The following is a 14,228-nucleotide window of genomic DNA, read 5'->3' on the forward strand; positions in this document are numbered from 1 at the left end:
GCAGCAAATAGATAGGAGTCCCGCATGATTGAATTCAAAGTGGCTGATGCCAAAATTTCTGCAGAGGCGCGGAAAACTGTCGGAGAGGAGCGGAGCAGACAGGGCGCCGGTATCAGTGCAGCTGAGAGCTGCCACGCTGCGCTGCAAACAGTCTCTCCGTGAGCTGGAGGCAAGCTGGAGTTTCAGAGGTGATACACGAACAGCAAGACGCGCTCCCCCCCTGGTTTGGAGGGATAAAAAAACGAGGGAGAGCCGAAAATATAGTCCGACTCTACGTCAAACCCGAGGACGCTGCGTTCTCAGAGAGCAACGGAGGCTGAAGCGAGACAAGTACAAAGGAGAGTCGAGCTGCCGAGTCCAAGTTATTCCTGCGCTTCGCTCCAAAGGCTGCGCTGATGGCATCCGTACTTGGAAACAACAGCCGCGCGTCCGGGGCTCAGAGCGGCCAAGTCAAATGCAAGCTGAAGAAGAGGAGGAGGAGGCGATCTAAGAGAAAAGGTAAAACTTTACAACACTTGTTTCCCTTTTTGTGTCTTCTCTCTCCAGTGCGAGCAGAGGTCGCGCGCACCTTGGCGGGGCATCGGAGCGCACGGGAGCCCGGTCGACCCCGCGCTGCCTCAGCCTCTGCGCAGTCAGCTCCGCGGCGGCTTTAGCCTCGTGCATATCGAAACACTGAAAACAATGAACATAAAGAAATGTCACCTGCTTTGTGAAGGAACAATAATATCCCGTAGCATCGGCTCTGAATGACGCATTGTCTGTCCATGGTAAAGCTGAAGTTGCTGCTGCGTTTATTGTCCTTAAAAAGCCTCCAGTGTCTCTGACATCCAGGACGATAATGACCAAATTAAACTATAAATTCACTTGAATAGTTTAAATAAACGCGAGCTTGTGAGAAAAGCGGCTTGTTTTTACTATTTAACACCTGATTTTTTTTTTTTATACAAAAGGAAAAGGAGGCGACGTGGCACCGAATCCCGTTTAACTTCCTTAAAAAGAAGCAGTTTTCTTCCACAATTTCTAAACCCGTTTCTCTTATTGATTTCAATGAATTAAACTTCAGTTTAGGGTGTAAGGCAAGCTCAATATTCACCATAATAAAACTGGGAATTTTAAAGAGAGGACTCACATTTAATTGTTATATCACTGATACCTCACCAAGCTCCTGAAATACAGTAGTGATATTCCTAATCATTTCTCGGAGCTTTTCTCTTTTCGTGTTGTCTCTTATAAAAATATTTTCCCCTCATTAGAGGCTTGAACTCCAGAGCTCTGCTGCTTTTAATTCAGCTCGACTCAACACTAAAATATCTCGAGTTTAAGAAACAGTTGTGGGCCTGAAACGGAGAGAAAGAAGGAAAATATCATTAGCTGCTTAACAATTCAGGATAACATTTAATTTAGTGCTGTGATTTTTATTTGTGTATTTTTTCTTAATTATGATACAACTGTAAACAGAAGAAGTGCTTCTAATGAAGAAGTGAGGGTCAACTCAGTGTGTTGGACACACTGTAAAACACTCAATTATATCTGTAATTAAAACGGAAAAGCATGCTGATTTTCACTGACTGAAACATCACAACTGTGACATTTTTTTCCAGACTCTGAGCGTCTCTGCAGCCGAACTGTAACAGATGCTGACCGGGGTTCATGCTAAACATATCCCCAGTAACTACACTTCATCTGCCATTGAAATCCATATATTTCTGCCATTTTTCACTATGCATTGACTGAATGAAAAAAACAACAAAACAACACACAGGAATCACACATTTCTATCTCACCACTTCTCACTTTGAGATGTTGTGTTTTCTCTATTTTAAGATAGTCACAATTTACTACACATTTTTTTTGTTCACTGTTACATTTATCTGCAGTTGCTGAGTAATTTTACACCATGTTATTTCATCTTTCACTCCACAGTGCAAATTGGGGAATGACATTTTAAAAAGATTAAGAACAAAGTTATTTAGATATGTCAGTGAAACCTTTGATACTTTAAAGCTGCCTCTAAAGATATTCTCCCTGATTTAGTTCTCTTGATTATCCCCTGAGGTGTTTTGGCTAATTAACAGTAAGTTACCCAAACTGAATCATCAAACACTTATTTGCTCTGGCAAAGCCACAAACACTCCCGGATGTATAGTTTTTTTTTTTTCCCATTATCACATTTTCTGGCACCTCCATAAGAAAACGAGGGGAGATCTAAATAAAATAGCAATGACACATTTATTTTTATTTATTTATATTTTTATTTATTTATGTGTATAACAGATGATAACACAACTGTTTGTGTTGTTTCTGCTTGAAGATACTGACGTGCCACCCCATTGCATTGTGGAATATGGATGAACGCTCGGAGCGTGTTGACGTATGCGACTGCAATTGAATGCATAACGAGCTTTCATAAACACTTTGCACTTGTCATCAAACTACAAACAGACAACTGCACCTCATTTCCATAACCTCTTGATTTTTAATAGCCCAAGTAATTGAGACAAGGCAGACAATACATAAAATATAGTGCTGAGGCAAATGTATTTACATAATGGAAACGACAGAATTGGTTCCACAACATTAAACATTGCGTATGAGTATCACACAAACGCGTGCACATTAGCTGACAGGCCTTCGCAGCGTGTTTCCGAACGGCTAATTTATCAGCGCTGCTGATTCATTCTGATAACACGGGACATTAGGGGCCAGTTCATGGGACCGGTTGTAAATGAACTGTGTCTTTGGAAAGTGCTGATGGCCGCTGACTCCTCCAAAGCTGCAGGAGGTGGACTCACTGTGCTCCAGCAGCTGAGACATTCACTCAGATCTGTCCTTTCTGTCTGATTGTTTTTCCTCTCTAAATGTTTCTTAAGCTGTCAAAGTAAAACCACAATTTATTTTTTTTTCTAATTCAAAACTTGAACGCAAATCACACAAAGATTAAATGAGCATTTTTTTTAATCTTAATATTCCTTCATCTCAAATGTGATCATCTTGAGATTTCACACAGTTATTTTGCAGACTTTAAAGCAGAAAGTCACAGAAGGATTATTGCTTGGCATTTGGGGCTTAATCTCTAGAAAAGGCTGCAGATTATTTGTAGATAGAGTCACTAAAACCTATGTGTGTATTCAGAAGGTTGTAAGCAGATTCATCCTCAGAACTTCTATTAATTTTTTTTCTTCCCACCAAACTCTTCTTTGCAATTGTTCATTTTTGGATGGACAAAACAAATCATTACACAAAGGAGATTACAGGCCCATTTTCCAGACAGACTTCCTAGAAATCCCACACTTTACTAAATCCATCAGCTGTGTTTTTAGCTCTCTCTGCTGTTCTTCAGCTGCAGTTTGCCAACAGCTGCCTCCCCGTATTGTTCAGGTTACAATGCTCCTGTCAGCCCAGCGTTGTGCGGATGTACACCTTGCTGTGTATTTGTTTGCTCCCCCTTAAGCACAGTCTGTGACCGGTGTCATAGCTCCTAGAAGGACTCATGGATATACAGTGTGTCTGCCTCTTAATTAATCACAGCCTTTTGATTTACGCTTACGTCCCCAAAGGGATGTCGGCGCCACAAATAAAATCCTGCTGGAGGTGTGTGACCAGTCCAGTGATGTACAGGAACATGTGTGCGTGTCTTTTTTTTTTTTCACTAGGCACTCTCGGCAAAATCATACCTGTCAATCACCAGTGTGACATGACCGTTGTTCCCCTCATCTGCCTTTAACTGTGGCATATGTACAACAACGTATTCCTTGTATTTTATCCACAATGGGTTTTTTATGAACCAAAATAAGCACAGCAGAGATTTATAGACCAACATTATTTTATTTTATTTTTTTACAACCGCACTTATCACCCTGTACTCTGCAGGGTACAGTACGGTATATCAGCAAATCATCAAGATCGCCGAGGGGGAAATGTAAAAAACACAGAGTGTAACATAATTTATGTAGCAATTACTGTTTATGTTCTCGTTCTGAGCGAGGTGGCGGCAGAGGGGTCGAGTGTGGGCTGCCGGGGTGGTGATGAAAGTTGAGGCATAAGAGGGGGGGGCGTGCGGGGCAGGGCAGAGGGGTGAGGGTCATTGCTTTCTCACATTCAAGGCTCCTGTCTAAGGAGGCCAGGGGCCACCAGCGGGGACATTAGCGGGGCGGACACGTTGATCGGCGTCAGGCCCAACAGTGTTCTCTGGGGGCTTCTCTGACTGTCTGACCTGCAGCAGAGCAGAGGAGGGAAGAGTGAGAGGAAACTCCGGCTCTCCAGTATCACCCGCTTCCCCCGTAGCACTGGTGACAGTGATAAAGGAAGTATGGAGGTGAGGGCAGAGGTCAGGACCGAGAGCGGAGGCAGAGGAACACAGAACTCCATTAGGATTTTACTGTTTTTAACAATCCTGACTGCATTGATTTTATCAGCCAGGTATGTTTGCGCATATGATAATTTTAAATTACTTGATTTGCACAAATCTCAGTATCAGTGATACTTTTGTTTCACTGGGAAAATGACGCATTCATGATATTACAGTATCGGATATGAGAGTGTTTTCAGTCTATAACGGTGCATGACATTTATTTACTTACAGTTGTGATAGCAGTGTTATTTGTAAACATTCTGTAGAGAAAATACCGTCATATCTCAGTCAATTAGTTTCATCTTGTCACCGCTTTACCTCACTGTCGTTGAACATTCCTCATAGTAAATACATATATATATATATATATATATATGTATATATATATATGTGTATGTATATAATATATAATTTTTGTTAACCCATTTTGCATTTATTATACAGCAGGAAAAATATTTGATTGTTGTTGTTGTACAGTAATTCATTATCTTGAAGCTTTCTTTGTCGACGTGCTGATTTAACACCCCTTATATCTTACAAATGGTGCTATCTGGCATTCAGGCTTATGAGATAGGCTACATCTTTGTAGCTGGTTTTGTGATTGTGACATGGTAGTTCAGTCCTTTTTCATGCAGCGTTTACATCTTTTGTCGGCCCACTGAAACTTCAGTTAAAGTAAAACTGCACCTACAAGCAATGTGCCCAGTTTGATTCTGAGAAGGGACCCTGAATGTCTCCCCTCATTTCCTGTTTGTCCCTCATCTGTCCACTGAAGGCAAAAAATTGAAAGAAAACTCTTCAAAAACTGCAGCTTCAAGATTTTTTTTAAAGCAACAGCAGAATTGCAAAGAAATAATACAAATTTAAAAAACTGCTCTCAGTTCAGTTTCCACATGTTAGAGCCTGACAGACTGCATCAGTAACAAAAGAAAGTAAAATATATTCAGGAACCTGTTAAGTGCCGGATAATAATGCAGTGAGGTCTTGTTGAAAAATGGTTCCACCCAAGTTACAATGGCATAAACGGTCCATATATGTAGACTCTAGTGTAGTGATGTTGAATGGCTCAGGTGCAGTTCAGATGAAATGAGAGCTGTGAGATTATTTTGAATCTGACCTGTTTAGTTTTGTCATTGTCTCAGTTTTTCTGTGCTTGGTGCCAAACTGGTGTAACAGTGCCTGTAAACCTGTCCAGTAGTAATGGTACAGTATATATTCTGCAGCGGCCTGTGACTACATTCAGAATCATTCATAAATAAAATCCTAGTGCAGCAGATACGGGATTTCAATGAAAACACATCTTGCTCATTCTTGTAAATTGTCCATGCAACAATTTACCTAATGTAGGTTTGTTTACAGTGAGGGGAGGTGGTGCTGGGGGGTTCTGGGTACTGGAAATCAGGAGTTGCTGCTGCTGGTTTCCATGTTGGGACGGCCCAATGTCACACAGCCTGCGTGCTGTGGGAGAGAAGAAGAGATGTATTTCCCAGATGCTCTAGTTTTAGCCCTGAAACACTTCTGTCACATTTGTTTGTGTTTGTGCTGATAACCGCATTAAGAGCTGCGACAGGAACACCGCTGGCATTTATGAGGTTAATGAAGGTCAGTGCCGATGGAAGCGGCGCGGCGCTCCTCTCTGTGCACATGCATGGCTCTGTGAATTTACAGGCACTTCCTGATTAAGGGTAGTGGCGGAGGAGTCGGCAGTTTAGGACACAGCGTCCTCTAACTGACTGAGCGTTTAGCTGAGGGAAAAAGGTTATTACTACTGACTGTGGTCTCTTGAGGACCACTGATAAAATGACCAAGGAAAAGGAATAGCACAACTATTGCACATTAGCATAATTAGTAATTATCTCGTAATAGTCCCTCTTGGCTTTTGCGAGCTCTGCAGTGAGAAATTGTACTTAAAGTTCAGGCACAGAAAACAAATTTTCTGCCAAAATGTCTCAATAACACACTCATACAAACTGCTGAGAGCTGCCTCTGTCAGATTGTGGAGAAAATGAATCACAAGTATAAAAAGCACAGGTACAGAATAAAAAAATTCAGAAGGTGAAACTTAAGTTAATTAGTCTGTTGTTTGACGACTCCCACAGTTGGAAAGATAAGGGTATAACTCACATCACAAATAACTTGTTGCACTTGTTGCCATGACGACAAAAACAGAAGTTTAATTGTGTTAGTCATGTGTTATGTGCTGTCAATCCGTCCTCAACAGCTTCCAAAACAATAACTACTTCAGGGGAGACATTTAAGAACTGTTACACTGATATGTAACTTAACTGCGCTAATATATGCGACCCTGCTCCAGAGTGTGACGCCTCTGTGTGTGACTTTGTTGCATGTTGTATGCATGTGTGAGTGTGTCGCAGCATAGATTTGTGTTTTTCTCTGTGTGCATTTGTGCGTGTGTGTGTGTTTGTGTACATGCGTGTGCAGTACGTGCTGGTGCGCTGCCGTTCACCATAAGCTGTCAGTCCTCATAAACAGAGATGTAGCACAGCAAGTCAGCAGCATTATTGCTTCCTGTCAGTGTTTGTGCGTCTGCAGTCCACGAGACAACACAACATGAGAGGGTTCATGGTGGAATAAAGGGAGCGAAGCTGCCTCATATCAACTGTCAGAGAGATTCTGAGTTAGCGTTGGACTTGAGGAACAAAGTGGAGTCAAAGTGGAGTCCTTTCAGTGCTGTTTGACTGACAGCTCTGACAGTATGTGACTTTGTGTTACACGTGTCAGGCGTTCAGTGAATGTCACAACAGTTGTTGCATGGAAGAATCTTTGATGTTAATGGAGCAACAAGGTGTACTCACAGTGGTTTGTTGTCTTAAAGGTCCCATGTTTTACACTTCTGTGTTTTATTTGAATTGTTGATCCATAAGAAGATATATTTGTTGTTTGAAGAACCAAAAACCATCTCAGCGTAGTTTTACATCTCTTCTCTCAGGCTTCTCTCTGGAGCTCTAGCAACAACAGCTTGGTGAGCCAATCAGAAGAGAGAATCTCCTCTGATTGGCTGACTATTTTCTGCGTGAGTGAATATAAATATAGCAGATTTCAGGTAAACACTCAGAGAAACCAAATCCTGCAGGGTTGGATAGTGGGTCAGGGTGGGCTGGGCTTGGGCCATGGCTGAGAGCAGTGACTGCTTTGTTGTGACAATAGAAACTTACAGGAAGTCCTAACGGCTTGTTTTAAGGCTCAGTTTCTGAATACAGGTTGTGTAAATTTCTCTGTGGACTGAGTGCTTTGTTACTTTCATATAGCACCTAGACCTGCTTTATAATAAAAAAAAAAGAAAGAAAAAATCTCACTATACAACATGGCACCTTTAACAAACAAACAAACAATGGTGGCACTGCCTGATACTCACACTGCAGAAATGATAGGTCAAAACATCATAACCAATTAACAGTAGTACTGAGTGATCCTCTCTTCTCAGACTGTTGTTATGTTTTGAATTCGTTTTAAAGGCATAACAAGTGAATATATGGAGTGATTTATAGTTATGATATGGTTAGAGGGAAGTCAAAAAATAAGAATAATCTTGTGTAACAGAATTTTTTTTTCTTTATTTTTCTACCCTGAAAATCATGTCACAACCCATTTGACTCATCCTGTGCCCACTTGTCTGGGTCCTGACCCCCCAGGTTAGAAACCACTGATTTTTAGTATGTTCCAAATGTCGAATAAAATGTCCTTTTCATGCCTGGTCGGCCATCTTCAAACAGGAACAGAGGGCATTGTCTACATATTTCCCGACTTCACATTTGTTAACTCCCTGCTGATGTGATTCAGTTATGTTTCTATTCTAGAACTGAAACAATTAGTTGATTAATCAGTTAGATGATGCAGATAAAATGAAACGGCACAAAGTTGAAAAATGCCAAGGTCAGACAAAACAAAGAATTTAAAGGTGTGATTTTGCACAATTGTGTCACAATTTTCTGATATTTTATGAACTAAACTAATTAATACATCAAAACATAATGGGCAGATCAACCAATAATAAACAGCCTGATCTTGCATGAAGACAGCCAGCTTCAAAATCTCCATTCAGTGTAGATTTTATCTTTCACTAAATCGAGTTCTTTACTTCCATGTTTCATGTGATTTAGTCAAATAAAACAGTGCGTTACAATTGTATAAGTTTTCAAGTTTAGTTTTTGCTTCAAGATAGTTTGTCAAGACAAGCTCTCACATCTGAAGTCCTATCAGTAGCATGTAGGTACCTGGCACATCATGGTGCAAAACATTTCTCCAGTTTATGATCCTAATTAGCTCTAACTGTGCCATCATCCCTGAGTCATCATGCCTGGAGAGAAGCCAGATCATTTGACGGTCTGCAGTTTCACACTTTCTTGATCTCTCTCCCTTTCTTCCTCTCTTTCATTCCTTTTATTTCAATTTCTGTCTCTCTCTCTCTCTCTCTCTCTCTCTCTTCAGGTCTGTACTTTCAGCAGCATGCACGTTGTTGTTGTCGTCGTCGTCGTCATTGTCATTGTCATTGTCCTCTGGCTTGCTTGTACGTATTCACAGTATGGAGTCTGCTACTGTGAAAATATTTCATATGCAGAAAATAGCTGAAGAAGGTGTTAGAACTTTGTGCACCAAAAAAAAAAAAAAAAAAAGCTTTTTGCTGTTTCACAAAGTCCAAACTACGGCAAGTCATCCGTGAAATGTGTTTAGCTGCCATTTGAGTGCATTGGAAAATTAAAAATCACAAACACATGAATGCTCAGACAGCATCTGATCATTTGGCGGACCGCTCGACTCACGGTGACTTAAACCTCTGCACCGATGTCATGCTTCAGCCACATGACAGCACAACTACCGCGTCTGCTGTGCTGACATAGCAAAGTTAGCACTGATACCCCGCCTCATATGGAATAATGAAATTGGATGAAGCAGCTTAACCTACCCCTTCTCTCGCCATCAGACTGGGTGCCTATTTTGAGATAACGTTAATGAAGGGGACTTTAGCCAAGAATAGACACGTCTTATTGCTGGGGGGTGGGGGGTACAGGCAATGAGGAGGGGTGGGCGCTAACAGCATTTATTTCCATTAATAAGATGGAGCGTTTTACAAGAGGGCCTCTCCTGGGGTCTGTCTCTGGAGGTCGGAGACAATCCCACACCTTCACAATGTCCGAACGAGTTTATTTCACTAAGCGAGTGCGTGGATATGGACTGCAGCACGTCTGTTCTCCAAGAAACTGCTCTTAACCTTGATGTGGCTCCACACAACTTGGGCTGAAGTGGACACCCTAATCGCTGCTGTCCATCCTTGATAGATGTTGTTTTAGGTCATTAATACGAATGTGAGCAGCTGGAGAAGACTGTACTGCTGCTCTGTCAGCACTGTAGTATGTTTCCCCTTGGAAGACAGATAGCATTGTATTTGTGTGAGTTAGAGTCACATTCTTCGGTGTAATTAATCATTTGTTAAACCTTCCGTAGTTACAGGTGCTATGTCCATCAATTGCCACCATTTATAATGGTGGCAGATTTACTACGTCAAATTCTTACTGATTTAAATTTTTTTAAATGCATCCTTGATTTCAGAGAGCTAATACAGGCCTCTCATTTCTAGCGGGGAGCTATCAGTTTTGATTATTCAGCTAGAATGACTGTTGCTTGATTTTATCAGCTGCAGTTATCTAGATAATGTTGCTAACGTTGGCTCCTTGAGTCGGTTGAAAACACTGTATCTGCTTGTTTGTTTTTGAAGGAAAACACTAAAAATTATGTTAAATTCACACTTGTTGGCTATTGAGATGATGTCATGCTAAAACTCTAACTCTTTGAACTCTAACAGGTTGAAAACGATGCAATTTCTGAAGAAATTGAAGTGGGATTGCTGCTTCTGCACAAGCTGAAACTAATTTGCGTTGCTGGCTTGAATTAGTAATTCATTAGTAATTAGTATAAGCAGATGAGGTAGTATGAAGAGAAAGAAAGAAAAAAAAAAAAGGGATGAAGAATGCAAACTCTTGTATATGTAATGAAAAAAGAAGTCAAGCCAAACTGCATTGCTTAATGAAAGGCCTGAAAAATACATGAAATTTGAACTGTAGAAAAAGCTAAAGCTAACAGGTTGAAAATATAGACACAATGCTCCAGACTCTTAATATACAGAGAACTGCTCTTACTGCAGCTCTAAATACGAAGCTTAACAAGCCCTAGTGTGGCTACTTATGGTCGCTCTGATTGGCCAATCATTGTTTGAAGGAGGGATTTAGCAAACGGTCAGTTTCCCCTTCATAGTTGTCTACAAAGGATTATTAAGGCATTAAATGTCAAATGTCTAGTATTATCTCTGCCATAAAGAGATCTGTGTGAAGAGCTCAGTCACTGTTGCTGTACACATGTTGTTTTCTATCACTGTGGTATTTTCATCTCACTCTGTATGAGAGGTGTCGAGCGATCTCCCACTTCTCCGTGTGTAGTGGTTGAGTCATAGGAATAAGTACACGTTTCATCCAGTGCACATTAGATCCATATGGCTGATGGAATTGCTTAATGGCAGATTAGTGCATTGATAATGATGAGCGCACACATGTGAGCTTCCTCCCTGCTTCAATATTCAGTTCACATGTGAGCATTAAATAACAGTTTTTCCCCCTCTTCGCCCTACAGTAAATCCTCTCTCATCCATCGATTCTAGCATCCTTTAGGGGCTCCTTCTAGGAGAGACCGACAGGCTTATCTTGCAAATCCTTTAAAAGGTATTTAGAAAAAATCTTTGCCTGCATTAACTCTGTCTGATGTTCTGCGTATCATCGCGGAGTCGGCCAGCGATGGCCGAGCTGCAGTTTTATATACCTCTGGGCCGATCCGTGCGATATGCGAAGTCCTGTTTTCCAAGTTTCTTAACAGTCACACGGCGTGGTGTTTATTTTTCCTCCTTGCCGCGTTGATTTTGATTTGTACAGCTTGAAGTGGTGGAGCGTAATAGATGTGTTTGCATTTGCTGAAAAACTGAGAGTTCCAATCACTCATCCGTTGCCTTTGATAGCTCAGAGTGTATTTGGCTTCACCCAGATAAGGCCTGAGTATACATCGAGTCGGATTCAGTTGAATTGTTTGTACACACATGGTGCTTTGGCATGGGTCTGCTTGGATGGGTTTTGGCATGATGGAGAATTTCATCCACAACCCCCTTCCCCCTCACCCTTCATCCCTCCCTCCCCCTCACCCCTCCTTTACCTCACTGACAATGCCACTGTGGTGCTCTGGGGCTGGGGCTGTCGGTGAAGGGTGAAGGGTGTGTAGGACCCGGGGCTATGAATGTTGCCTTGCGTAAAGGACAAAGAGAGAGGATGTCTCTGGGATGAAATGCTGGCACAGATGAACCTACATACTCACCCTTCCACATTTAGACACAAGGTATATTGTGCAAGTCCCCACAAGAGGTACGGCTCCAGTAAAAACATCCCAATTTCAGCGTTCTGTGTGGAGAAACACAGCTGTACATCTGAAGAGCAGCAGTCTTGTCAGCTGCTCAAACAGCTTTGCTTCACTTCAGCTCGAATCTTTCTTCCATTTCTCTGAATAACGACTGAGAACACAACAGCACAAACAACTTCAAATGTCATATATCCAGTTGGGGTGTAAATGAATATGAATGCAAACAAATAATATGCTCTGAATAGATATGAACAGCATTGTTTCTCTAGTCATATTTGTTGTCACCCAGTTGACACAATTTGCTACAACAGCATCGCTTTTTCTCTCAGTCAAATGGAAGCAAACAGACATTATATAAACACCAGTTAAAACCAGTGTGAGGATCTCTGACAAGTGTCTGAAGTGCTTCTTATATTCTCTTATCTCTGCTCAGAATCATCAGATTTAGACTTTTTCTTCAGTATCAGAATAATCCAGGTGTCTGTACAGTGTGAACAGGAGCTGCTTGATTCAGGTTTGCTGGAATGTAAACAGTTTAGAAGCTAAAAACACAAAGACGGGGGATGTTTTAAAATTGAGCGAGCTTCAAACTGGGGCGGTTTTCATCAGATTAGTCGGCCGTGTTGGACAAAGCCGTGCTGATGTTGTACAAATATTATTTTCATTATCTATTATTTATCTGGTAATCCATTCATGAGGTTATGGCCCCTTGTGTTTGTTTCAGCATCATCAAGGTGATGTGAGCATCATCATCGTCATCATCGACATGTAATTACAAGTGTCATGTCATGCAAAATGGCCAGGAGGGATGTTCAGTTTTTTGTCAATAGTTTTCTCATTTTTTATAACAGACAGAATTATTTTCAACTGCCCCCCCCCCCCAACTCCTTTGATAATTATGCAATATGGCTGTTGTTTTGTTTTTGTTTTGTTTTGTTTTTTTCCAATTGTAGACACTTGAGACCAAATTTATATTCATCTCCTCCTCTTCATTTTGTGTTTGTAAGGTTTTTATATTGTCATGTATATTTGTTTTATGTTGTATAGGTGCAACAGTTTTTTCGTAGTTGATTGATTCCTTTAGCTGTTATATAATAGATTATTCTTATTAATCAAGGCTCTGTAAAACCTAAAAATAAACATTCGTATATAGTTAGCTTGTAGAGTGTAGAGTGTGTGTGTGTGTGTGTGTGTGTGTATATGCCTTAATTTTCAACAAAAAGAAATTGTTAAAAAAAACCAAAACAAAACCCAAACAAAAACAGTGTTGATTTACTTGATTTATGAGTTCAATATTATGTTATTCTATTATGTAAACTTATTTATATATGCGTGACGAGTATTAATGGCATTTGAGAACAATGCAACTTAACATTGTCCCGTTTCCCGTAAAATCCAAATACAGATATGAATACAAATATTTTTATGAAATGAACAGATACAGACAGTAGCAATGTGTAAGTGTTTGGCTGCACTGTAAATTCATACATTTGTGTCAAGAAAGCTTGAAAGAGAAACTAACTAAGCGTCATGCTACAGAACCAGCTGCAGGTTTTCGTAAATATTGCAGATACAGATGATGATGAAGATGAAATAGATCACAACAAGAGGGTAACTACAGTGTTTTGTTTTCAACTCCTGCATAGCATATACCGTATAGTTAAACGTTTCATTAACTTCAAATTACGGTTAGTACTTTCCAAAGTACACATCATTTCCTAAATGTCCAGAAACAGTAATTGAAACCAGACTAATCATCTGTTGCACCGTTCCCAGCACGCCGGGGTTCTGTCGCTAAAACACCGGCTCTGAGCTGAACTCAAACTTGTGCTGCAGTAAACTCACTGTGGCCCGATGGTTTGCAGAGCAGGCGGAGAGTGGCAACTGGGTTTAATGATAATAGCCCTGACGATAGCAGTGATAATCCTCCTGCTATTCCTGCTGACTGCAGAGAGCCGGCGCTTTGTTCTCCGCTCCTTCTATTAGTGTGATGGAGGTTCATTTTAATTTGAATGGACCATCAGTTGGATAAGGAGAGAAAATGCTCACTCGCATGCGCGTGCAGACCTGTGTGGAAGACAAATGGAGCATTGAGAGAAATATGTGCACATGAAAGGATGCAGGCACATGCATGTACACACACACACACACACACACACACACACACACACACACACACACACAGTCTGTGCTCTCAGACAAAGACACAACAATAGAGAAGTCATCGCAGGTCAATGTGGTGACCTCTCTGGGCTGCAGGTGCTATTATCTTCCTGGCACCTGTTCCAGGAGAGTTTCTCCAAACTGTCAGCTGCAACTGAGGCTTAAAACACCAAGATGGCAGACAAAGAAGAATTCAAACAACTCAGGGACAGGGGGACAGGGAGCCACGTTGCTGTTAAGGTGATATTTGCTTCAGGAAAAGCGGTGAGGTGTTGGAGGAGCTCAAGTGACAGAAACATAA

General features: G+C 41.1%; 1 protein-coding gene across 1 annotated transcript in view; it reads left to right on the forward strand.

Moving 5' to 3' along the window:
* Positions 1 to 395: 395 nt before the first annotated feature.
* Positions 396 to 14,228, forward strand: part of LOC111228258 (double-stranded RNA-specific editase B2-like) — a 191,603-nt gene continuing 177,770 nt past the window's right edge. Inside the window, exon 1 of the mRNA XM_022754107.1 lies at positions 396 to 498. Within this exon, the coding sequence (XP_022609828.1) occupies positions 396 to 498 (103 nt within the window). The remainder of the gene's footprint in view (positions 499 to 14,228) is intronic.

The sequence above is a fragment of the Seriola dumerili genome, unplaced genomic scaffold, assembly GCF_002260705.1.
Source record: "Seriola dumerili isolate Sdu_G_001 unplaced genomic scaffold, Sdu_1.0 BDQW01000216.1, whole genome shotgun sequence".
In the NCBI taxonomy this organism is placed as follows: domain Eukaryota; kingdom Metazoa; phylum Chordata; class Actinopteri; order Carangiformes; family Carangidae; genus Seriola; species Seriola dumerili.